Raw genomic sequence first — 26,437 nt, 5'->3', positions numbered from 1 at the left:
CAGGGCTGGGTCTCAATCAGAGCGACCCAGACCCCCACTCACCAGCTGTGTGAGCTTGGGCATGTCACCTGTGCAAAATGGAGACTAGTATTGCTTTGAAGTGGTTGTTATGAAGATTACACGTGCCTTGCACAGTAGATGCTCAGTAAACGACAACTTGTGAAGCACTAACTTAGGAAAAGTTAGAGTTTCTCCACAGCCCCAAAATGTCCAGTATTCCATCATCTTTTAATTCTATTTTCCCTAGACAAGCCAAGGTCTGGGGTTCTATTCTAAAGGCAGGAAATAAATACATTTTAAAATGGTGTTATTCATGCATGTGAAAAACTGGAAGGAACCCAAATTAAATGTCTAACCACAGGAGAATGATTAAGTAAATAATGATATGTTGACTTTGTGAAATGTCATATAGCCATAAAAATGGATACATTCACTTTATGAAATGTTATATAGCTGTAAAAATAACAAGGAAGGTTATATAACAACATGCCAATGCTCACCATAGTATATTAATTGAAAACAGGTTACAAAGTTGTAGATATTCATTGACCACAAGTTCAAGTATGTGCAGATGGAAGAAAACTGGAAATGAAGATACCAAAAGATGACAGTTGTATTAGAGTTGTAGAATTATGAGTGTTCTTCAATGTTGCTTATATGGTTTTAAAAACTTCAGAAAAATATCCTAAATGCATTCATTTATTGATGCACTGAGAAACCATTAAGAAATTTTAAAGCTAGATACCTTAATACCTCAGCATATGTAGATAAAAATACCTCCAGTTTATGAACCCAGCAAAAGAAACTGGGCCAGAGATAAAATAAAACGTTTTTAAAAAGCAAAAGTAGGGGACTGGCCTGGTGGCATGGTGGTTAAGTTCACGTGCTCCGCATGAGGAGCCTGGGGTTCACAGGTTCAGATCCCAGGTGCAAATCTAGCACCGATCATTGAGCCATGCTGTGGCGACATCCCACATAAAATAGAGGAAAATTGTCACAGATGTTAGCTCAGGGCCAATCTTCCTCACACACACAAAAAAAAATTAAAAAAAGCAAAAATAATGGAACATCATCTTTGGGCAGTAAAGTGTATGCACACACGTATTATGACAACTTCCAAATGTGAGTAGGGCTGAGAAAGTTTTGCAGCCTGAAAAATTCTTTAGGAGTAGAAAGCTCTTCAGACCTGGAGCTGGTTCTGCAGTGGATTACTCGCTTTTGTTGGTTACTGGGAGTTGCCATTTCAGTCTCCCCCAGAGATGAGAAGGCCTTGTGTATGGGAAATAGGTCTTTTTTGTTTCTGTAATTCTCAGGTCTGTTCCAGTCCCTGACTTGGAGTAGCTCTGTGATCTTCAAAATCTCCGTTGGCCTGATTCAAAGCTCAGTTCCTGCGTCCCTACCCCCAGGCTTTTGATTCAGAAGGTCTGGAGTGGGTTCCAGGAGTCTGCCTTTACGCTTTCCGTGGGGCTTCTGATGGAGGTGTGTGAGGAGGCACTTTCCACCCGCAGGATGGCCTCCAGGATGTGTTTATAAGATGAAGAAACTAACAAGACTCTACTTTGAATGCGGACTGCCCGTCTGTAATTCTCGCGTTTCCTGGTGATTTCTGGGTCCGCTGGACTCCTGGCCCCCAACCCTGCCTCTCCTGTAGACACCCCCCACTCCCTCCAGACCCTCCTGCTTCTCCCCTGGGACTCCCCAGAAGTGGGATTTCCCTTGCACAACTGGCCTCAGCAGGGGGATTCCTGCGTATGTTCGGAAGCGGGCTTGCGTTGGTTCATGCCGTCTTATTCAAGAAGGAAAAGATTATCACAGGAGGGAGCTATCTAAAATTAAGAGTTTGAGGGCTCAAAATAGCTGGGAAAATGGCTGCTTTTGTGCAGAAAACTGGGCCTGTTTTGCTGAGCATAGTGGTTATAAAGCTCCCAGGGAGAGAAGACAAGTCTTGGAAGCCCGAGAAGAGGGAACGAAACAAAGGCTTAATCGGTTTAGCCTTTGAAAATGCCCCCTCTGAGCTAGCGCTGCTGACGTTTTGTGTCAGGATACAGGAGAGCTATCTTGAGGATGCTCGAAGAGACCCTCTGTGTCTGTTCCCTCATCTGTAAAATGGGCATTATAGAGCAGCCTCCCAAATGGATCAAAGGAAATGCTGTGGGTAGAGTGCTCCGCATGGTGCTATGATTTTTCTGATTAGAGAATGCATATGGCATTCCTGCAGGTGGCCGCAGGGAAGAGCACTTCTGTCACTGCCCTGCTCACTCTGCCACCAGCGAAGGGGGCCGGCGGTCAGGACAGCTCCTGTCTGCAGCCGGGGTGAGGGACCTGCAGAGGTGCTGGTTTCTCATGTGCTGCAGCCCCAGCTCTCTGACTAGTGGTGGCTGAGTGTGGCTACAGGATCCAGCTATAAGACAGACGTGTTCCATCAGCCTAGGAGGAGACCTGGGGAAGTCAATACAGGTCCTCGAAACCCTAAACTTGCAACGAGGCCTGGAGAGCATCGCATCCATATGGGGCTCACCCAGTGATAAGCGTTTATTAAATGAGTGCATGTGTCTGCGAGTCCTGCCTTGACCTCAGACTATACTGCCTGACCTAGCAAATAAGTGGAGGGGAGGCTTGCTTCTGGGAGTAGAAAGCACAATTTTAGTGCCAGCATCCACATTTACTATGCGAATTTTTTTAAACATCAGTCTAAAGTTGGTTGTCTCCTTTTGTTATTCCTGCCTCTTAGCTAGATGATACTTTTCTATGAAAGGCAATTGGAAACATCTTCTAGAAGTAGCATATTTCACAAACTTATTACAGAAAAGTGGTGCAGGGTCTAATTGGAGAAGCAATTACGTGGTCCTTACAGGTGTTTACAAAGGGCGGCTTTGCTCTTAGGGAACTTTTCAAGTGCTCCAGCATTTATTGAACCAGGTACAGATAAAGCAGGTGCCAAGTCTATACCTGACAGCATTAATTGGAGGTACTGTGCTGGGCCCTCTCGCACTGTGTCACTTTTCTCATTTAAATTAATATTTTGAAGGCAAAAGCAAAGATAGAAAGATAATTGGTGCTTTTGAAAATCTATGACTCATTTTGAGTTGTATTCACTTTTGATTTTTGAATATATTCCTTTGAATCCATTAATGTAGAAACTCCCCACAAACTATTTGTGTTTTGTTTTCCTTGGCCTATATTTCCAAGGCCAAGGGAAAGTTTCTTATATTTTTTTCAATACATATGTTTTTTCTTTTAAACTTATCCTTATATAAGAACAAACTTATTTGGCTAAATGGTCTTTATTAGGCAGACATTGGCAAAGATGGATTACAAGAAAAATAAAATTCCAAATAATTATTTGAAAATCGATTTCAGGCTTATATACAACCGTGGCACAGCTCTGGGTCACAAAACTGTGATGTTTGTTTATACTTAACAAATTGTAACACAGTCTTTTGCCTCTAGGATCTTTGTCATTTATTAATGCTGCTGGAACAAAAAAGTAAGAAAGGCTTTTCCCACTCTTTTCATTAACATTTGAGGAGTTTTATCGTATTGTAGGAACGATGTTAACTTTCTTTTGACATGCAAACTAATTAGCACTTTCCCATTGCGTTTAGTGCTGTGATTTTCATCCTAGTAGACTTTAATTAAATACTCTTTGCTGTTCAGTTAATCTATCTGTCTATTTAAATCAATCTGACTGTAACACAGAGCTTCTAGGTAATTAAAACAGTGCAGTGCCACGTCCCGGATTAATGAGGAGGTCCTAATTTAAGAGATCATCGGAGAACTTTGCGTTAACCACGTGCTCGGGGGTTTGCAATATGTTCAGTCCTCAGTAATCTCTAGTTGGAAGCAATCATGATTAAGAAAAGTCGGGCAATTATAGAGTTTTGTATTATTAGGTATTATTTGATAGCGTAGATATAAGTTATGAAGCCAAGTAAGAAGAGGAACACTCGTAAAACCCACCATCTGATCTAAGAACTAGAATGTTCCCGACACTGCTGTGTTCTCATGCAACAATCTCATCTTTTACCTTTGCCCAGAGTTAACCACCATACTGATTTTATATATATATATTTTAAAAATAAGGTAATTATAGTTTCAGATTTGAGGTTTCCATTTTCACATTTCATTCTCCTTACTTCCTCATCAGTTTGCTGAAAGTGACTTTCCATGATACACGCTTTGATCGGACTGGTTTTTAGTAGCCTTGGGCTCACACAAGACAGCCAAAGAGTGGTACCTTGACTGTTCCAGAGAGAGCCACAAGGGCACCGTTGGTCCAGATGGTGGTGATGGTCCTGCTGACTGAAGCGCTCTGTTAGTAACTCTCTGAGCATCAGAGCCATAGAAAGTTTCTCCCTGTATCTCTAACACTTAGAACAGTGCCTGGGACTTCGTGGATGCTCAGCAGATGTGTATCATGTTTAATAATTTAATTAATGCTTATAGGAAAAGTTTGGGTGGAAGACTATTTCATACCATTTCATTTAAGATCAGTTTGAGCATGTAAAGTCAAATGAACATATATTTTAAAAACGTATTTTTTTAACCATAATTATCAAGGATCTAGCAACGGAGTTGGATCCATGTCCCCTCGAACTCAGTGGCACCGAGGGGTGATCTGTGGGGAGACATAATGTCAGCCAACTGTGTTGACTTGGAGGCCTCTCCTTCCATAATCCCTCTATAATCTGTCTGTCAGAAAGGCAGCATGGTGTTAGGATTAAGAGAATGGATGTTGGAGCCTAAGTTCCTGAGTTCAAGTCCCGGCTTAGCCACTAACCAACTGTGTGATCTTGGGCAAGTTACTTAACCTCTCTGTGCCTCAGTTTCCTCTTATGGGAAATGGGGATATAGTACCCACCTCCCAGGGGTGTTTTGAAGATTAAATGAGTGCAGATATGTAAAGCTCTTAGAACTGTGATTGGTGTATTGCAAGTACAGTGTAAGAATTTGCTGCTACTTTGTGTGCCTAAAGATTTTTTTCCCCGTGTTCCTATTTTTACTCGACTTTCACTCATCTTTGGGAAATCAGCTCCTCACACACACCCCAGCAGGAGAGAGGAGGGGTTCTCCCTCTCAGGGAGCCCCTGTGACTCTAGGAATGCCCTCCACCTGGGACTCAGGGTTTGGAATTGCTTCCCTCTCCCCTCGCCCTTTCTCAGTCTCCCTCGGGCTGTTCACAGAGGACTCTGTCGGCCCTTCAATAGATTTTTAGCCCCTGCTTTCCCCTGAGGCTTCTGAGCTCAGGGAGGTTGGTTCGCCTTCTTGGAGGTGTAAACAGAAATGGCAAAGAGGTGTCTACCTTCGTCGAGGAGAGAATTCACTCCATCCCTGACACCTCGCTGTCCTCTCCCAGCCCAGAGAGCTGGAATCTCAGCAGTGGCCTGATGATGGAGTAACTTCCCTGATTTCCACAGGAATCTGATAAAGCACGGCTTCCCATCTCCAAGAGTCAAAGTAGACGGGCCCTTATCAAGTTAGGCTGTGCCCAGGAACAGAGGAGAAAGGAGAGGCAGCCGGTGTTCTCGAGGGGGCAGGGAGCTTGGTTTAATGACAGCTGCAGGAGGGCCACCTGGACAGGAGCAGCCTGGCTTCTGGGGGCCAGGAAGCAGCCAGAGTGAGGTGTTCCACTGGCCACAGAGAGGCAGCGCGGCACAGTGACGAAATCCCAGGATGCGCCTGCAGCTCCCAGCTCGCCTGCACTCTTGCTTCGGGATCCGGAGGAAGTGTTTTGTAGCTGCAGCTTCGTTAGTAAACTGGGGTTCAGTCTGATGATCCCCTCTCTGCCTATGTCACAGGTTGCTGTTAGGAGCAAGTGAACTATGTTAAAAGTGATGGGCTGTTGGGCAATGTGGTGTGCCAAGGAGGGCGCTGGGAGAGGTCAGATTTTATCATTGATGCTCTGTCAAGTCGCCTGCACATAGGGGTGCAAGATAGCAGACATTTGGGGGCAGGTTTAGGAATGATTTTTAGTCCCTTTCAGATGGGTAACCCGCTCATGGGCTGCACCAGGCTGACGCCCGCAACTCTGTTACCTGAGGTTGACTGTTGTTGGGATCAAGGCTCTTGAAGGACCCTCTAAGGAAAGGGCCTTAAGAAACACCCTCTCTGAGGGTAGTTGTATTGCCGTGTGGACATTAGCCTTCCTCAGAGTGTTAACACGCTCACTTGTGTTCCTGATTCTGGGTTAGAAGCTCAGATGCAAAAGTTACATGTTTGAACGGGCTTCCCCATGCTTTATGAGATGAAATAGACAATATTCATATTACAAGAAGAAAGGTGTAAATATCACATATTCCTTATTCTCCCATCTTGAAAATAAAAGTTTTATAGGAGTTGTTAAAAAATTTGTTTTGCATTGTTTATTTCTATCAGCTCTTTTGAGAGACGGAGAATGATAATATTGTCTACGTAAGTTGAAACTGGCTGGTGAAAAACCGTGACAAAGGGCTGTTCCACCTAAAGCATCGTTTTCTGTTTCGGCCTGGAGATGACCTGTGCTGTCTACAGAGCACCCTCCAGCTCTGAAGTTCTGTGTATACACATGTTTCAACACTCCCACTCGTTTTTTTCATGTGAAACATGGAGAGAGAGTTGATATTTTTATTGTGTTTTATCTAGATAATCTCTGGAAATGTGAAGCAATGCCTTCTGTAGATGAGCGACTTGTGTCTCCTAAGGTAGAGGTTTTATCTTGTATTTCCTTCCTTTTCTTTGGAAGTCTACACAGAAAAGGGACCATTAACTAGAGAGAGTTATGAGTGAGTTGTTTCCACATGTAGGTAAACCAGTTGTACGGTGAAGTGCTGGTCAAGAGCAGGGCCCTGCCTGCCTTCTGGCCTTGTCTCCTGCCCTGCTGCAGACCTGATGCTCTGATGGGCTGTTCTGTCACTGTACTGTGAACACTATACCTTCCCCCCTTAGGTCACATTGTTCCAACACCTGGAATCATCTCCCCTGTTTCTTTCCTTTTCCCATTCCTGCCAAAACCCTATCACTCCACCTGTAGAAATATACGTCTAGTAATTATACCTAACACAAATGTCATTGCCTCCAGATGTCCTCACTGCTCACTCCAGCTGGGAGTGAGTGAACTTGACTCATTCTTTTTTTTTTTTCAGACGTCTCACTCTTTTTTTTTTTTTTTTAGATCGGGAGCTAACATCTGCTGACAATCTTCCTCTTCCCCCGCCCCCAAAGCCCCAGTACATGGTTGTAAGTCATTCTCGTTCTTCTATATGGGACGCCACCTCAGCGTGGCCTGATGAGCAGTGCTAGGTCTGCGTCCAGGATCCAAACTGGTGAACCCAGGACTGCTGAAGCAGAACATGAGAACTTAACCACTCAGCCAGGGGGCTGGCTCCTGACCCATTCCTGATAGTCCTTAATTACCTATTTTTTGCACCATTCCTAAAGTGTTGATAGTACCAAATGCCTGAAATTGTTATTATCCATCTATCATCTACCTACCTATCAATTAGCTATCAATCTGTCATCTATCAACTTTCTATCATCTATCATCTGTCAATCATCTATCTATCATCTATCAATCATCTATCTATCTATCATCTATCATCTATCAGTCAGCCATCTCTCTCTCTCTTATTAGATCATAAACAACGAGAGGTACATGGCTTGGTCCTGAAGAGAGGTGTCCTTGATTCAAGAGTGGAGCCAAGTTCAGAGGGTAGGGCTGGGACTGGGGCATACCCAGAGGCACATGTCCTGTCTGAGGGGTCTCGAGGGAGTTGCTGCTAATTTGTAATCCAAGATAAAAGCTCCAGAGCCTGCAGCAGCCGTGAGAGATAGGCAGGCAGAACCCCAAGTCCATAGGGCATGGGAGCAGGCAGCTTGATTGGCAGCCACACCCATGCAGGTGGTAGAAAGAAGCTGTACCAGGGGTCAGGATGTTCTGGGGCATCCCTAGTGGGGTCAGCTTCAGTGTCTTTTCACCTGGGGAAGCTCAGGGTGTTGTGGCTTCCCTTCCATCCCCGACCAGTGTACCCACTGCTTGGCCACGTGTCTGCCCTCTCAGGTGACAACGAATAACAGGCTCCATCCTCTGGCTGAGTGAGTAGCTTGGGTCTTAGCTGAGGCCTCAGCATCCAGCTCTTTCACCTCGCAGGCAGCTGGACTGTTAGGAGCTCAAGTGTCCTCTTTCGTCCCGTGACTCCATAGCCTCTAGCACCATTCCTTGTAACTGGCAGGAACTCAGTCGGTATCAGTTCAGTTATTACATGTGTTTCGCTGGAGGAGCACGTTTGTTTTGCAGGGGGACTTAGATTCTGTTAACCATGACTGCTCGTCGCCACGATCCCTGACGAGTCCTCAGGTGCAGTCGCAGCTCTGAACCACCTTGTCAAGGGAGAAACTTTTGCTTTTCTCCTCCTGTTTGTTTATTCATTTATTTTCATCCACATAATGGTCTCAGTTGAGTGGGGGTGTAAATAGAAGTAAGATATGGTCCCTGACAGTCCCTTGGGCACAGTGCAGGAGCCTTACCTTCTCCTGATGGTCAAGTCTGCCTCCCTCCCCGCCTCGCTCATAAGAAGGAGGAGTCCTGTCTGGGGGTCCTCCTAGCTTCTAGGGTGCCCTTCTGTGAACCCGTGCTCTGAGGGCAGTGGAGGACCTTGGCAGGCTCTGCAAGCCAAAGACAGATTGTGGATAGTGTTTGGGGTCAAAACAACCATTTCAGACAAAGGGGCTAAGCTAGAGGTATTTCTCAATGAGGCGCCATTGGCATTTGGGCTGGTCAGTTCTTCCCTGTGCGGGGCTGGCCAGCTCCTTGCAGGATGTCCAGCATCTCTGGCTCCACCCACCAAATGCCAGTATCCTCTCCCCGCCGAACACTGGGGCATCAGAAAACACTCCTGACACTTCACATGCTGCTTGGAGGAGGGGTGCTGCCCCTAGTTGAAAGCCGCTGCATTGAAGGATCCGCAGAGTGTGTTCTCTGCCCGCTGGAGCGTTATGTGGCGCTTCATAGGTCCTGGATGGACCATTTCTGCCCTGTGTTTTTGTGTGAAGTGAAATGCAGTTAGTAGCAGTTACACCCAGGGCAAGAGTCTTGAGACAGCAGCCAGTTCTACTAGAAGTGTGATTCACGGATGCAGTCCAGAAAGATAGAGAGCCAAACACTGTGTGAGTTACCAGGGCTGCCGTGCTGGGAAAGACAGATGGGGCCCCCGCACACATGCTGCTTACACTGTGGTCAGGGAGCCGGTCCCTGAACAATGAAAGAAGCAAGGGCTGTAATTTTAACTTGTGATAAGAGTTACTGAGAAAGGTAACAAGATGCTATAAGAGAACATCCAGGGGACTGTCAGTGTCCCCCAAGTCCTCTCGGAAGAGGTGACGTCATTTAGACTGGGTTGTGAAAGAAGAAAAGGACCTGCTGTATGTGGAGTTGGGGGGAGTGTTCTAGGCAGAGTGGATCCCCTGCCCCCAAGGACATGCGGAAATAAAGGACAGTGTGCTGGAGCACTGACCCCTGGGGTGACGTGTGAGAAGGCGTTGGAGTGGGAATCATGGGCACCATGAGGCCAGGCCTTGTGGGCTGTGGTGGGGCGTTTGTAGGATGGAACGCCATTTAATGGTTTTGAAACCATCGCTCTGGCGACTGTGTGGAGAACAAATTTATAGGTGGGTGTGCTGGGTACTTCCTGTTTGTCTCTCTGAATTCACCCCCCCCCCCACCCCCTTCCACTTGGCTGAGCTCTGTGGACGCATCACTAAGCCTACTCATCTGGTGGCTTATGAGTGGATTGGACCAATGGGAAGCACCACTAGCAGAATGCAGGCAGGAGGAGAGGGAAGTTGGGGGGCTTTATTCCTGCGTCTTCTCCCCAGGGGCACCAGTTTGGCAGTAGATGAACATCTGCCCAAGGCCACAGCCCTGATCAGGAGGCCCGCCCCTACGCCTCCACTCACCTGAGCTCCTGTAGTCTCTCCTTCCACCCCGGGGAGTTGTGATGGCTTCTTGCAATTGTCAGCCCTGGGATGCTTCACCTCTGGTTGGTTTCTCTTGGTTCTGCCCACACTTTAGTTAAGAGCCCCTTTATTCAACTGTCTCCAGTCACCCCTTTTGTGTGCCAGATGTTCCCCTTGGGACCCTGAGCCATATGGGGGCAAGAGTGGCAGAAAGGAGAGAAGTAGGACGCTGTTGCAATAGCCCAGGTGAGAAAAGTTGGCAGCTCCGACCAGGGTGGCGACATTGGAGATACAGGGAGAGAATTTGGGTTTAGGATGCATTTTGAAGGTTGATTTTAGCTCATTGGGTGGTGACAATGGCCACCAGCGCAGGTGACTTTCTCTCCAGGTGTCCTGACCTTGAGATCCAGCAGAACCATCTCTTCCTCTCATGCTGAGTCGTGGCAAGTGTTGCTCTGTTGCTGCGCCTCTCTGCCCTTAGCTTGGTGCCTCAGTTCCTTAAAGCACCATACACTTCTGCACGTCCTTGAACATCTTTGTTATGTTGATGGGTCTTTCAACACAGGATTATCGTGATTGTGCTATTCAAGTTGCTTCCAATTGATCTCATTGTTTTGAAATAAGAGTGATGAAAAGAATCATGTTTATAAGTTCTGCGTAAGGTTTGTGTGGCTGGTACAAGTTCAAACTGGCCATGTCCTGGTGTTCTCCTCCTGCCTTTTTAATTTCACCTTGCAGACATTGGTTAGTCCCAACAGCTTCCATCATTGCAATTGAACTGGTTCAATTATAATGTCTGATGAATCTGGGTTCGTTGCTCATTTATTTGAGCCCTCCGAGGGCATGGATCTTATCTGTGTTGTTCATTGCTTCAATGCCAGCCCTTAGAACTGTGCCCGGCACATGGTAGGGGCTCAATAAATATTAATTGACTAAATGTATAAATGAGTTGGCCGTGGGGCATCCTCCTGAAGGAGGTTGAACTGCTGTATTCTGTAATGCTCATGTCTGGTCCACATGCTATGCTGAAGCGTTCTGCAGATGGAAGGTGCTGGCCAGGGAGGGATCATGAAGAAGTGTCATGGAAACTGCATTTAATAATGACTGCAACCTTGCCACCACATTATAGCCAGTGTCCCCAAATCAGGCATTTGTGTATGTGCCAGCAGAGAAAATTTGAGTTCAGAGAATAAATCTCAACGATAAGGCAGGGCAGACATTTTTTTTTTAAACTTGGTCAGTTCTTGGCACATGACATTCCCATCAGGACTACCTCACTGAGAGAACACTCACGAAAACGTGATCCTATCGAATGCTTCAAGTTCTGGGAGTTGATGTTTTCTGGGCAATTATGCCAAGATATAAACTTGGCCTCTGATAATAGCCCATCGGAAACGTTTGGTTCGAATGGCTGAGGTAGAGTGAGGGCACCGAACAAGTGTGTAGAACATTCTAACTTCTGTGTTTCATTTGCTGTTTCTCCCTGAAAATAATCCACCTTACGTTCAAACTAATCAACACTCTCTTCACAGCCCTTCAGCGCCCCGGCTTAATTGGCTGAATTGTTGTTCTCAGTGTGACATTTTGCTCTGTTCTCAAGTCTGGATTTGATGACATTCTAATGATCCTCAAAAGCACATCCAGGCAAAATGAGATAGAGTGTGAGTTTCGGCCCTTGGCCGCGCTGCCATAAGCATGCTGATTGCATTTGCAATCACATTCTTCTCCGAGCAGCGTTTCCAATGTGATTCTCTTGCAGGGCACACCAAACTGTGCTGAAATACAGTGTTGTTGCACAGAAGCAACACAGACCGTGCCATCTCAGCCCTCCTTTAATCACTCGGTTTTGGAAATATTGGTTTTCTCCCTGCTGCTGCTCTGTTCGCATTTCAGAGCAAGCCTTGTTCTTTGCAGGAGGGGATGCCTAACAAAACAGCAGTTCTGATGTACACGTCTGCCTGGGAGCCTCGGGCAGTGCATCGTTCGCCCGTGAAAATCTGCCCTTAACATAGGATGAAATACGTTCTTCCATCTTATTTTTTTTCCCGAACGGGAAACTTGTTTTCTTTTATATAAAATTACTGTGGGAAAATGTCAAAGCAAACAGAGGCTCACAGGAATGGTGATGACGATGGGCCTTGACTGAGACGTAGGCCAACCTTTTAAACCATTTCATGATCCTTACCAGCTAATTGCTAGAGTCTCTTCTGCTGGAAGGGCGATTGTTCTTGTTCCTGCCAAAATTGTGTGTAAGGAGAGCGGGTTGGGAAGTTGGACGGTGGGTAAAGCCCTTCTGTGTCCCTTCAGCTTCCATGTCGCATGTGTGTTCACACACTTGCTCCACGTGGAGGCCAGTTTCTTTCTTTTGGAGGACTTGACGATGCGTGACTGAGTGTTCTCTTGATTTATTTCTGTTTGTGGTCTGCGGAAATCTTCCGGTGTAATAAAAAATGTAAAGGCATCCAAGGGCTTTGGGAGTGCAAACACAATCGGACAAACCTCCCTTTGACAATTCCCCAGGCCATTATAACTAGGGGGAGTGAAGCTGAGAGAAGCGGGAGGCTGTGCTGCATTTAGAAATGATGTAGACATTGGATCAGAGACTCTCAGCCCTAACAGTGAACTTGAGGACTAACCCGAAGTCGGTTTTGAGCTCCTTTCATAGCATTGGGAGGTGTGAACTTGGGGCAGACCCTTGGAGCCCCGAATATTCCAACAGGGCCGGGTGATCTCCTCTCTGTAGAGAGGGCCTCTCTTTCTGCAAAATGCCCCAGCCTCACCCCAGGGAGGCAATTTTGTTTGTAGAAAGGTTTCCACGAGGAAGTGTAGGAACAAGAAAATTTGGGATATAATTTCCTTTGTCCTGCTGGTATCTTTCCTTTTATTTAAAATTTTCCTTTCTGAGCCTTAGCCAAAATGTTCTTTCTTGAGATTTTTCCCACTTGTTTATGTGGTTAGGCGTTTTGGGTTTGTTTTTGTTCTGGTGTTCTGGCTCTCCCTGGCCTGTTCTGGCCTGAAGAGCATGCTCTTCCCACATTGATTTTGTGTCTCTGGCAGAGATGAACAGAGCTCTGGCAACTGAATCTTAAAAGGCTAAACTTTTTAGAAAATTATAATTTAAAATCCAACTTGTTTCTCCCGTGTTTCTGATTTCCCCCCCATTTTGGCACTTAGGAAATGAGATGACTATATCTGCGTTCCAGGTGGTGGTACCTATTGTTTGATCCTATCAGGCACGTGAGTGGCCCTTGGTCTCTGAGTGACAGACTCCTACGTGTGTTCTTGGTGACTACTAAGAGAAACAAAACTGTCCCATGTGTAAGAGAGTCAACACACTGTTCTGTCCAATGACATCCCTAAGCTTATACCACTAAGCCTGGCCGCATGATGATACTCAGCTGTTACTTGAGTATTCTGCATCCTGGTTAAAATTGCCGGGCCAAGCATCTCTTACCTGTATTATCTCGGGCAGTTGACAAACTCTAGTTGAGAGATCGTCACAAAAAATGAAGGCAATGGACAACGTGGCCTAGTAGTTAAGCTAAGCATGCTCTGCTCTGGTGGCTGGGGTTCAGTTCCTGGGCACGGACCTACACCACTTGTCAGCGCCAATGCGGTGGCCGTGACCCACATACAAAATAAAGGAAGATTGGTGCAGATGTTAGCTCAGGACAAATCTTCCTCAGCCAAAAGAGGAAGATTGGCAACAGATGTTAGCTCAGGGCGAATCTTCCTCAGCAAAAAAAAAAAAAATGAAAGCAATGGACAAGATGAATGTGTGTATTCCCTCCAGCCCTGAAATTCTACAACTGTGTTTTTGTGTGTGTGTGTCAATCTTCCTCTATTTTATGTGGGATGTTGCCACAGCGTGCCTTGATGAGCGGCGCTAGGTCCACGCCTGGGATCCAAACCTGTGAACCCTGGGGCGCCAAACCGGAGCACGCAAACTTAACCTCTATGCCACCAGGCTGGCCCCTCTACAATTGTGATTCTTGCTCCTGTGTGTGTGTTTTAATTCTCCAAGTGATACCTTGAGTCATATATTTCTATTTTCACTTCAATAAGCACATCGAGAGCACCTACAAAGCTAGGAACTGAGGTCCAGAGATAGAAGATGCTGATCGCACTCTCACGGAACAGTCTAGTGGAGGAGATGGGAACAAAACCAGCCTCTGCAATAGGGAGATGTGGTCAGTCATCAGATGGCAGCCTGCGGCTGATGCTCTGGGATTCTCAGGGAGCTGGAGGGACCCTCCCCAGAGGAGTCATGCTGGAGGGGAATCTTAAAAGGGAAATGTGATCTAACCAGGTAGAGAAGTAGGGCTGGAAAGGATGGGTGAGGCTCAGGGAACAGGATCTGCAAAGGGAAGAAAACAAGGGAGCGTGGTGCGGAGCTGTCCACACGTCAGGGTGAGGTGACCGGGGCAGAATGGCAGAAGATGGGGCTGGGAGGTAATTATAACTGCTGTTTACTGCATGCCTCAGCTGAGTTAAATAATTGGTGTCATCATTTTTCATCATTTTGCAAGTGAAGACGTTGAAACTTAGGTTAAGTAACTTCCAGAAGGTCAGAAGTAGTCATTAAAAGAGCAAAATTTGAGTTCAGTGGTTCCCAGGGAAAAAGGGCTGGGGGGGGCACAGGGGGTGGGCACAGGGGGTGAAGGGGAGTGCTTTTATGGTGACAGATGAGAAATAATGTACAACTGAAATTCACAATGATGTAAACTATCATGAACTCAATAATAAAAAAAAAGTTGAAAATTAAAACAAAAAAGAGCCAAATTTGAACTTGAGTCTTCCCTCCATGAAACTTCTCTCTCCCTTGTTCCCTCCCTCCCTCTTTGTCTCTGTCTGTCTCTGATAGGGGATGCAGAACTATCCCTTTGTCCCCTGGCCCTGGCCACCTTGCCAGGGAGTGTGGCTTTCATCCTGGAGATGATGGGACCCATCTCAGAAGGATGTCAGGCAGGAGGGCAACACAGTTAGGTAGAGAGGTTGAAGGGAAAATGGCAGCTGGTCTGGGTCAGCTGGTCCATTGGCTGGGGTGGACTCAGTTCCCGCCCTGGAGCCCTGGAGAGAGTGTGAGTGGCGTCTGGAGTCCCACAGAGCTTCTCTTGTGTCTTCTGTCCACTATTAGCCTTTCTTGTGGCCTCGGAACTCAATTTCTTTGCAAACCTGTGAGGATTGAAGAAAATCCAAAATAAAGAAAAAAGTAATATCAACTTGTGGTTCTTCAGCCTTTACCACGCATTATACCATTTAATCCTCATAACACCCCATGAGGTAGAAAGGATTAGCATCCCCAGCCTACAGATGCTGACTTGCCTAAGGCCACATGGTTTGTAAATGGTGGAGATGGAATTAAACGCCCAGATCAGAGCATTTACCCTCTAGGCCCACTGCCTTCCAGAGGCATGGGGCCTGGCGCACAGTTGGGAATCAGAGCTTTTAACAATATGATTACAGTTATTGTTGTTATTATTATTAAACAGGGGTCTGAGAGCCAGGTAGGAGCTGGAGGAAGATGGCGGAACCCAGGCTAACGGCTTCCTGACCACCAGCCAAAAATTTTTCTCTTTCCCTGGGCCCTCTTCCACCCCAGGCGGGTGCATCAGAGCTGCTGTCTCCGCCCCATTCCAGGCCTCGGAGTCACTCTCCGTCTTTCCCTCTCCCCACCCAGCTACACGATGCCCTGTGCTGGGAGCCTCGTGCTGGAGGACTGTCCCCTGTCCCTTTTGCTTCTTGGTGGAAGTGGACTCCTCAGGAGTAGATTTTCTCCAGTCGCAGCCCACATGGGGTCCGAGAATCTGCACCGTCCCTTCCCAGGGGAAAGGCAGCCAGCTCCACCATGCATTTCTCCTCCTACCTCCCCGGGGTCCTCAGCCCCTGCTTCTCCGTCTGCAATCAGACCTTGCCTGACCTTTGGCAGCTGACTTGCTTCTTAACTGCCAGGGAGAGGGGTATGAAAGGGGGTTTGGTTTGGAGAAAAGGTTTGCTCATCTTCTCTCTTCACCGTGATCAGGCTTCGGACCTGGGACTCTCCCAGCATGGGGTCCAAGGAACCAGGTTCCTTCTTGACATGAACTCAAGCAAGGATTCCAGGGCATACTCTTTGGGGGGTCTTTGCATCTGAAATCCACTTCCTTTGTGGCCCCAAAACCCCTGAATTTGTGCTGATTCCAGGAGAGGGTGTAGAACTCATGTGTTTATTAGCAGGTGCTCTCGTCCTGTAGAGAAAGCTAGAAAGTTTAATCTGAAACTTAAGAGGTCTGAATAGGGTACCCTTTTTAGGGGTATCTGAGAGCTTAATTTTCAGATCTTCAGTTGTCACAATGCTTCTTTTGTTGCAGTGTGTAGCCTGGCGTTAGGTCCCTGGGTCATTCAATGTCACGTCACCATTCACTACGGGTCTTTCAGTGGGTAGGGAATGGCAGTTCACAGGCTGTTTGGACCTGGTAAAATGTCTCGGGGGTTCATTCTTTATGTGGGTTGAGCTTTAAGAATAGCACAGGGCCGGCCTGGTGGTACGGGGTTAAGTTCAAACATTCCGCTTCTCAGAGGCCTGGGGTTCACTGGTTTGGATCCCAGGTGGGGACATGGCACTGCCTGGCAAAAGCCATGCTGTGGTAGGCGTCCCAAGTATAAAATAGAGGAAGATGGGCAAGGATGTTAGCTCAGGGCCAGTCTTCCTCAACAAAAAGAGGAGGATTGGCAGTAGTTAGCTCAGGGTTAATCTTCCTCAAAAAAAAAAAAAAAAGAATAGCACACACCTTTGCCTGGACAGGCATCTGCCAGGCTCGGGGCTACCTCTCCTCTTTCCAGGAGGTTGCAATCCGAGCCTCCATGTGGGGAAGCCTTTGTGTGGCTGGAGCCTCAGCAGCAATCACGCCCTACTTAATTTCTGGAAATTAATCGAGGATGTGTGTTCTGTGAGCACGAGAAAGAGTTGTTACTCGTTCTTAATGGATTTGCAAGATAACCTGACACTGTGTTGCATTGTGTACTGTAGTAGCTGTGCGGTGCTTTTTGAGGAAGTGAATGGGCTTGCTGACAGCAAAATTGTGTCTCAAATGGTGAAGATGTTTCAAATTGAGAATGTAAAAAGCCCGCCTCCTCCCTCCTCCGATTAACAACTATTCCTTCAAACTTAGAGGGAATCTTACATCGCTTTTTCAGTTTTATTCTCGCTCTTCTAAGAGTTGAAATGTTTAGGAAAGGAGAGCTTTGCTGAAGGCTTAAATTGTAACGTTAACCTGACATATAAAACAAAGCACACGCGCAAGTGTAACTGCTTTCTTCGTAAAAGCTATCATAGCATAAAGCTGCCCCCAAGACAATCCCGACAAGAAGTGTTGGGTTTTGAAATTTGCGAGGAAAACGGACAAGTTTTTTTAAACACCTTTGTTTTCCTTTCAATTACTTTCATTGACTAGTTTAAAAAAATCCTGTAACATTATTCTTATTTCTTAGAAGTTTCATATTTAGAAGCATTTTCAGGGTAGAATGTAAAGCTTGTTGAGGCATCCTGGAGTGGCTGCCGTCTGGATTTTGAAAGGGGTGTGGTGGTTATTCTTAGGGAGGGGCCTGAATTTGGTAAGACTAGAAGCCAAAACCCTGCCTGATGGAGCCAAACTCAGCAGGGCACACTGTGGTGAGTCTTAAAATGTCAGGATAAGAACAAGAATACTTTTGCCTTTCTTAAGGCAACGTGTACTTCAAAGCATTGTCATAGACAGGTTTTTTTGTTTTTGCTTTTGGTTTTTTTTTTTTTTTTTTTGGTGAGGACAATTTGCCCTGAGCTAACATCCATTGCCAACCTTCTTCTTCTTCTTTTTTTTTTTTTTGCTTGAGGAAGATAAGCCCTGAGCTAACGTCTGTGCCAATCTTCCTCTGCTTTGTTTGTGGGATGCTGCCACAGCAAGGCTTGATGAGTGGTGTGCTGATCCGCGCCCAGGATCCAAACCCGAGAACCCCAGGCTGCTAAAGTGAACGCGAGGAACTTTAACCACCAGGCTACAGGACCAACCCCCTAGCACAGACGGTTTTTGTCCTTACAACATCCTCAGAAGAACTTGAGAACAGATATTTCTCTGTTTCTATACGTGTTGAATCCCTGGTGCAAAGAGGCCAGATGACTCGCACACACCTCCTAGACTGGTAAGTCACAGAATTTGGATGCACTGGTACTTTTCTCCATATTCATTCAACAAACATTTATTGAGCATTTATGCACCAGGAACTCTGCCTGTAAAGAAAGTGGGCCTGTCCCAGTCTATGAAGGCTGGCTATCTAAATGCCCTGTGCAGCTCCCTAGATCCATGAGGCCACTTTCTAGAACGAGCTCTCATTGTCTGGGCATCTTCATATACTTGACAGATATTTATTGAGTGCCTGTTGAGTGTTTCATAGGGAACAAGACACATGTGTTCCACTCCCTCATGGAGCCTTCAGTCTATTGGGAAACCCAGACCAAGAGCAAGCAAGTCAACACAATGAAAGATTGTGAGGAAGGAAACCCACAGCATCCCGAGATGGAGAAAAATATTTGGGGATGGGAGGGGGGACTGACCTCAGATAATTGATAGGAAAAGCCTGAAGCCTGAATGAGGAGAAGGCTGTGCAAGGTGGCAGCTGGGGTGGCCGAGCAAAGTTAGGAGCTAGTGCAGCGGAGGCTGAGAGAGCCAAGGAGACAGGGCGGGAAGACAGGCTCGGAGAGCCAGGCAGGAGCCAGAGCGCAGGCTGTAGAACCAAGAACGTGGATTTTCCTCCCAGTATTGTGGGAAGTCACTGAGGGATTTTTATTGGGAGTGACAGGATCAGACGTGTGGTTTTGAAAGCTCGCTCTGGCTGTTGAGTGAGCAGTGGGTTGGGTGGGAAGAGTACTGACCAGGATTGGGTGCTGTCAGGGGAGATGAGCAGATGTGGACAGATGTGGGAGGTAGAAGCTCTGTACTGGAGTCAGTGGGATGGGCTTGGGGAGTGAGAGACAGGGAGGGCTCAAAGGTGACCCCTAGGCTTCCAGACAGGGATACAGAGTGGGTGCTTATGCCATTTGCTGAAATGGGAAAGCTGCTGGGGGAGAGAAAACAGATCTTTTATGGGCTGGCGGACATGGGGACATGAAGACTTATGAGGATCTCGAAAACTATACTCGGTGTCTCTAAGCAGATATAATCATTGTTTATTCACAGTTTTCCCAATTCTGTTTTTACATGCTTGAATTTGGATCAGGAAAATAACTTGGGTAATTTTATGCACTTAATATTTGAAAATTAACCAAGAAGGCACATATTCTTCATCTGGAAACATGGCACTATTCAAGGCACCGGGGTCTGTGGGTGATAAAGAAGAGGCAGATGTGATCCTGGGCCTTCAAAACTGTTTAATCTAATTAGAAAGGCAAGGTGTATTTATATGATACCAACAATTAATTTCCACTTGCAGTTATCTAGAAAATTCTAAAGGCAACACATAATCAAGTGCATAATGTCACATGAATTGTATATAAAATGTTGAGAACACGTGTACACACACACACGAGAGTTTGGGGGGCACATTCACTAAGTCAAGAGGGGTCTCATGGAAAAGTTGAGCCATGAGGTGGACTTTGGAAGAAATGTTGGCTGTTGCCTTGTACGGAGGACAAGAAGCATAAGCCGCTTGGGTGAGGTGGTGCCGAAGGGAGGAAAAGCGCATGAATAAAGCCACAGAGAAGGGGAGCAAGAAGTGAGGGTAGTAGTGATAAGAATAATAGTCACAGCTACCTTATTGAATGCCTGTAAATACCAAGCACTCTGGCGAGAACTTTACAAAAATTATGTTATTTAAATCTTAAGGTAATACTACAAGATGTGTCTCTATTTTCATATAAGAGAAACAAGGCTTAGAGACATAAGTTAACCAGGATCATGTAACTAATGATTTGGATAACAAGGACTGCAGGCTTCCTCCTTCGTGATTTGGTTCCTTCCTGATGAGATGAGGAGCCACCGTGGAAAGTGCAGGAGGAGGCGAATGCGGGCATCCTCCGGGTACCAGAGGGAGGGGCAGCATCATTGCTGGAGGTCCCAAAGAGCTAGTGTGAGAAGCGTTGAGTGTGGAGTTGATTCAGTGTGTAATCTGAGAACTTGCAGTTTCCAAAGCAGTGCAATAAAACAATGACCTTGCGACCAATAGTATCCATGTAGATAAGGTGGAAAAATCCAGGCTGGATAGTCACCCAGGTGAATTCAAAGGTTCTGGACACATTCCTCGTGTCGAAATTCTCAGTAAAGTTAAGAGCAGGACAAGCATGTTCCCTCAAGCGCTGTCAGTTAGAATTCTTCTGGAAGCAATGGCCAATTCAATTTGACAAGGAAATAAAATAAAAGGTATAATGGAGTGAAAAGAAAGAGGCAAAATTACCATTATTTGCCGAAGATGTGATTGTCTATCTTTTTCCAGGAAAGGAATGAAAAGTCAGAGATCCCAAACTATTAGAAATAATATGAGACATCTCAGATGCTCCTTATAGATTAAAGAAAATGCTTCCTTAATACAATGACCAACTGAAAATATAATAAAAATCATTCAGAATTTCAACCCAATACCTAAATAGTTTATACCTAGGAATAAACTTAACAAGAAATGTACAGTATTCATAAGGGAAAACAAAGTATAAAACCAACTGAGGGATACAAAAGCACATTTGAATAAATAGAGAATTATATAAAGTATCTAGATAGAAAATTCAATATAGTAAAGATGTCAGTTCTGCCCGAAATTAGTCGATATAAATTTAACAATTCCAGTTGAATTACGACACGACTTTTGGGGGGAAGTTTTTGAAATAATTCTTGAGTTCATCTGAAAGAAAAAAATGTATGAATGTATTTGGAATAACTCTGAAAAGTAAGTATTGAAGGGTGGGAGGAGGGGGGCATTTTTGTTTATAAATAATTGTTATTAATTCAATAATAACAAAAGCCATATGGTTGTGATCCCAAGCTAGACAGAGAAGTTAATGACACCGAATAAGACCTGAGAATATATAAGAATTTAATTCGTTATAAACTCAGATAGGTTTATGGTAAACTTTACATCAAATCTAGATAGATTAAAATTTTATTTTAAATAAGTGAAAACATAAAAGCAGTTGAAAAACTATCAGAGGCTACTTATATAATATTGGATGAAGAAGGACTTACAGGCATTAAATGAAATCCAGAGAAGTTTGGTAAATTTTGCTACATGAAATTTAAAGGTTGGGTGAAAACAAACCCTCTTAAGTTTAAAGACAACAAAGACGGAAAAGTATTTGCAAGACGCTTGTTAGACAAAAGATCAACATAAACGCTCACTCAGTAGAGAAACTCATTAAGAGTGTATACAGACAATTCACACACAAAAAAGTACAAATGATTCATAAACATAAAAGAAACTGGTCAAACTGTTAATAATCAAAGAAAGGAAAAGGAGCCCATTTTTCGCCTGTTAGATGAACAGGTAACCATTTAATCATAACCATTGTTGACAGGGAAATGGGCAACACTGTGTACTGCTTCCAGGTTTGTAAATTGGTGCAAACGTTTTGATCAGCAGTTCAGCAATGCGAATCAAAAGTTTTAGTAGTCTACACAGAAATTGAAATACAATAATGTAGCCCTGAAATTAATATGTTATAAACCAATGCCACCTCAATAAAAAAATTAATTAAAAATAAATTAATTACAAAACAAACAAAAAGTTCTTGGAAAAAAAAAAAAAAAAGCACATCCTTGACCCTAATGTCCCATTCTAGGAATTTCTCCTAAGAAAATACTGGCATTCAACAAAGGAGCAAAGAGGTCCAGATGAGGCTTTTGTTAGTTGTAGCAAAAAGGCCAAAACAATACAAATGCTAGTCCATTGTTTAAATTGCAAACTCCAGAGCAGTAGAGACAGCGGGACCCCCTTATGGTTGCATCCACCTTTCTAAAGGTGTCTTCGCCTGGTGCCCACACAATGTGTCCACTCTCTTCCTCAGCCCCCCAGCACGGTGCCTGCAGCACCCTCCCTGGTCTCTCCCCTCTGAATTTTCCCACATCTGCCTCCCACAATCATGGCCCACTCCCCTAAAATCTTCTAGCACTTTCTATCTCAACCTACCTGGCTCAGTGTGAAAAGATGAATGAGGGAAAGCAGAAATCAGGGGTGTGTGAGGTCAGTAGATCCACGAGTAGAAGTTGGCAGTGGGAGGAGGGGATGGAGAGAGGCACGGGGAACAGGACCGGGGGGGGGGGGGGGGGGGCAGGGCACCGCATCCCCTGAGGGTGTGTCCTGAGGGTCTGAGCTGCAGCGCCCAGGCCATGGTCCTGAGAGGGTGCCATCTCCTGCACTGCACTTCCTCCTCAGTGCGGGACATTTCTTATTCCCTCATCAGATGGTATCCCCATTTGTCACCTCATCCTGCACTGCCACATTCAAGGGTGTGTGCCCACCCTGCAGGGGGGCTGTGTGAACAAAAGGAGAGGTGTGTTAAGAGGTCCCGTCACCTTCTCTGCTCCTTGGGGTTTTATCTTTTGCTGAAGATAGATCCCACATTCAGAGCTTTTTCTGTCTTCTTAGAATCGAGGGCAGGAACCTCATCCATGCTGTGCTCCCCCACAGCACCTGGCAGTCTCTCTGCGTTCAGTGTGTCCTCAATGAGTATTTATGGAGTGATGGAATGGGCTAGGTCGATGGATGTCCCTGGAAATGGGAAGAGAGGAGATGAAATGCGAGGCTTGGTAAATGGGAAAACTGTAGGACTTGATGAACGCATGTGTGATGAGATCATATAGGTTTCCTCTCAATTTTTTTTCTTCAACTTCTGTGAATGAGCTGCATGTGAATTTCTACACTAAAATTTAATTTGTTATATTCAGAAATCAAACCCAATCAACCATTTTGGTGGGGAGTCCCCAGACCCCTTCATCTCAAGTCTGGTGACAAGGCACTTTATTGACAGGTGGCCTTGGCTGTCCCTCATTAGCAGCTCTGGCTCCGTAAATTGGCAGATAAAAGGGATTGGAATGGATGCAGAATAGGCTGGGAGTGATTGTAATGACAGCCTCCATAAGTGGCAAGCATCTCACTTGTAAGCCTGAGGATTAATTATTTTCATTATTGAATTATCTCTTGGGCTGATTTGCCATTTCACAAGCGCGCAGAGCTCCCCGACTTGAGCCGCTGCAGAGGCTCCCAGCTCCACCACAGGGGCTGGCTCGGAGAAGCCGGAGTGCTCCTCCCTGCCAGAACCACCTTCTTAATCATAACATCAACCGCCAGCGGTGACTGAGCACCAGGCCAAGTCACTTACTCCACATAGCAGCCCTCCAGGCAGGCACTATTCTTATTCCCACTTCACAGGGGAAGAAAACCAGCCTCCTCGCTTATGTCCTCTCCCATCACCTTGGTCTAAACCACCAGCACCTCCTTCCTAAGTACAGGTCTGCCCACATCCCCTCCGGGGCCAGGCACATCCTTTCCATATTCAAGCCCCATCTGTCACCTGCCTGCTCAGAACTAGCAGTGGCTCCTTCATGAGAACAACCGGGTCTCACCTGGACCAGCTCCAAGTAGGGGGACAGCAGGGGGCTAAGATGGTCATGAAAAGGCCGGTAGGAGGCCTTGAGTAGGGACCTCTGTGGAATGGGGAATGCTCTGAGTAAGACATTCCAGGAGGGGTGCATCATAAGAGCAAAGGCCTAGCATATTCTCAGAGCAGCGAAAAAGGCAGTGGGAAGGGAAGGAGTGGGGGAAGGTGAAAGGACATAGAGTCATGGCAGGATCGGGTCCTGGGGGTCAGAGTTACAGTGTGGGGTTTTATTCTGAGTGGGATGGGAAGCCATTGGAAGATTTTAAGCAGAGGAGTTACCTTGTAGTTTTAAAGTTTCCTGCCCCTGCACGTGAAAGGGCAGAAGTGGGGAGACTGACTAAGTTGCTATTGCAATGGTCCAGGCAAACCTGGCGGCACCCGGACCAGGCTGTGTTGGGGTAGATACAGAGGTGGTCCTACAAGAGATGTGGTTTGAGATAGAATTGACAGGCTTTCCTGAGGGGTTGGATGTGGGCATGAGAGGAGAGGAGTCCAAGATGAGAGGAACTCCAGATTCCTGATGGTTTGGTCAGGGATTCCACTCTGTGCCTTTCATCGCGATCTTTCATCTGTGAAACGTGCCTTCTTGGAGAAGGTGTTCAGCCCCCTGTGCCCTGAGCCTCCCGTCTGGGTCACTCTTGGTTTCACACTCTGAGAGAAACACTCTTTTCCTCAGGGCGCTGATCTCAGTGCTTGCTTATCCCCTGATTAGCGTGACTGCTTGACTAAGGCTCCTTCACCTACCTGAGCTCCATCAGAGGGGAGCCTCGGGCCTCCTCCTTCTGCTCCCCTCCTCCTTCTGCTCCCCTCCTCCTTCCCCTCTCCTCCCCCTCCTCTCTTCCCCTTCCTGCTGTCCTCACCCCTCCTCCTCCTCCTCCTCCTCCACCTTCCATGTCTGGCTTTATCCCTCGTGCCTAGCACAGTGTGTGGCACACAGAACATATGCAACAAAAGCTTGAATGAAAGACTGAATGAATGAGGCTTACCCTCATTGGAAAGAGACTTACCCAAGTCTCATAGGCCGTAAGTGGCTTTTGACACTACTCTTGGCTCCAAGGAGCTCTCTTCCCTCCCACCCAACCCTCGGATGGCTTCAGGGAGCATCAGCAGTGGGATTTCAACAGCGGCGATTCGCTTTTGCCCATCATTTGAGTCCCCCCAGCAAATGTACACGCTCTGTGTGTCTCTCTCTCTCCCCCACTTCCCTCTCCCCTCCCTCTCTCCCTCCCTCACTCTCCCTCTCTGTCCTGCCCTTCCCTCCCCCCAGCTCCAAATGTTATTTTCTGGAGCACTGAAAATATTCTGATGGAAGTGTTTGTTTTCGTATGTCACCCTGTGACGTGGGATTGCTCTCTTTTTTTGGGAGATCTGCCTGTGTGTTCCGTGCCCCATCACGGCTGTAGACCTTCCAGCTGTGTTTGGGTTTCAGGCGTATTCACGGAAACTTCTATGCCCTTTGCTCCTTCTCTGTGCTCCTGAGCAGCTGCCATGTTGGAGGCAGAATTCAGCCTCCCCGAAGCCTCTTGCACTGGGCCTCTGTTCTTTCTCTGCCTCCTCCGAGGGCAGGCCCTTGGGGGACACGGATACTCGTTGTCAGTGAAGGGTTCCACAGAAGGTGGCAGGCAGGCAGGAAGCCCAGCATCAGAGTGGGGGTCGCACAGTCCCACAACCATCATGCTGTAGATGATGCTGTAGATGATGCAATGGGAGGCAGGGAGGCAGGTACCAGGACCCTGTGGTGAGCGCTGTGTGCAACGAGAATAAGCTGGACGACCACAGACCAGGAGGACGGTCTGAGTCCTGCCGGGGTGCTCAGGGTAGGGGGAGAATGGAAATCAGACCTGTTACCCCCGGGTGAGGGGCTCTGTAACAGCCAGGACACACAGACAGAAGGGAGCTTTGCTGGGAGGGCCTCAGTGATGGAGAAGAGTGACAGAATCCTCCTGGCAGCCGATTGTTTCAACAATCCCTGAAGCCAGAAGCGTGCCCATCAAATACATATTCAGGGGAAAACAGTCAACATAGTATGAAAGCCCTCCCAACCCATGGACCCCCAGCTGTGGGAGACGACTCAGAAAAGCTTGAGCTGTGAACGGGAAGCCGGGGCTAGAGGATGCCCCCAGGAGGGGTTCTGTGTGCATGCGGCTCTGGAAATTCACAGAGTTCTGTGGGGGAACTTCACCCCCTGATCCAGGATGCTGTCCTGGGGTCTTGGGGGTGGAGAAGCCTCTCCCGGGAGGGAGCCACTCAGTGTCTCCAGCCCCAGGTCCCTCCGGCTGGTCTGGGCAATTGGCCAGCACCCACAGTGACTATAGGCCCCTGTCTTCGACCTGGTGAGTGTTTAGAAGTGGTCCTGTCTGTGTCTCTGAGTCTCTCTGAGGCTTCAGCGGCTCCTCTTTCTTCAAGCTTGGCCCTCGGTTCTAATTGTCAGCCCTCCACAGCAACACACTCAGGTATCACAGCTTTCATGCCCGAAAAGAGTGGAGTCCAGGAGTGTGTTTTTACGTGGATTTGCGTGCCCTTGCTTGTGAACAAGTGTGGTCCCCCTGGAGCCCTGCAGGGTGCTGGCATGGCCCCAGGTGCTGGAGTGGCATGGACATTTCCTCAGTTGCTTCAGCTCTAAAATGAGTGGGTCGAACCTGATCATCTCTAAGGTACCTTAACGTCTCTAAATTTTTGAAAGGCAGAGGCCAGAGTCCCAGGGAGGTCACTTGTACTGTTTGTGAAGTTCTGGGCCCTGCCTGCGAGCTGTTTGAAATGGGGTGGGAGACCACCTGCCTCTGGATGCTGGTCCTGGGCCTTTCTGACCTCCCTTCTGTCCGCACCCTCCTTGGGGGCTCTGCAGGCCTTCTGTCTAGACATCCTGATGGCAGTGACCCCAATAAGATGGAACCATCCTCTCCTCTGAAT

General features: G+C 46.7%; 1 protein-coding gene across 7 annotated transcripts in view; it reads left to right on the top strand.

Moving 5' to 3' along the window:
* ZDHHC14 (zinc finger DHHC-type palmitoyltransferase 14) overlaps positions 1 to 26,437 on the top strand; it is a 278,576-nt gene that overhangs the window by 87,326 nt on the left and 164,813 nt on the right. The window contains exon 2 of one of the 7 annotated variants that reach the window (XM_070603102.1): positions 17,786 to 18,087. The exons of 5 other annotated variants lie outside the window; for them this stretch is intronic. In XM_070603102.1, coding sequence (XP_070459203.1) covers positions 18,062 to 18,087 — 26 coding nt within the window. In that variant the 5' untranslated portion in view covers positions 17,786 to 18,061. Of the gene's footprint in view, positions 1 to 17,785; positions 18,088 to 26,437 lie in introns of those variants that run through there. One more of the 7 variants, XM_070603099.1, reaches the window with a different exon arrangement.

The sequence above is a fragment of the Equus przewalskii genome, chromosome 32 (genome assembly GCF_037783145.1).
Source record: "Equus przewalskii isolate Varuska chromosome 32, EquPr2, whole genome shotgun sequence".
NCBI lineage: Eukaryota > Metazoa > Chordata > Mammalia > Perissodactyla > Equidae > Equus > Equus przewalskii.
The sequence above is the reverse complement of the archived record's forward strand: the minus strand, read 5'-3'. Positions and strand labels throughout refer to the sequence as shown.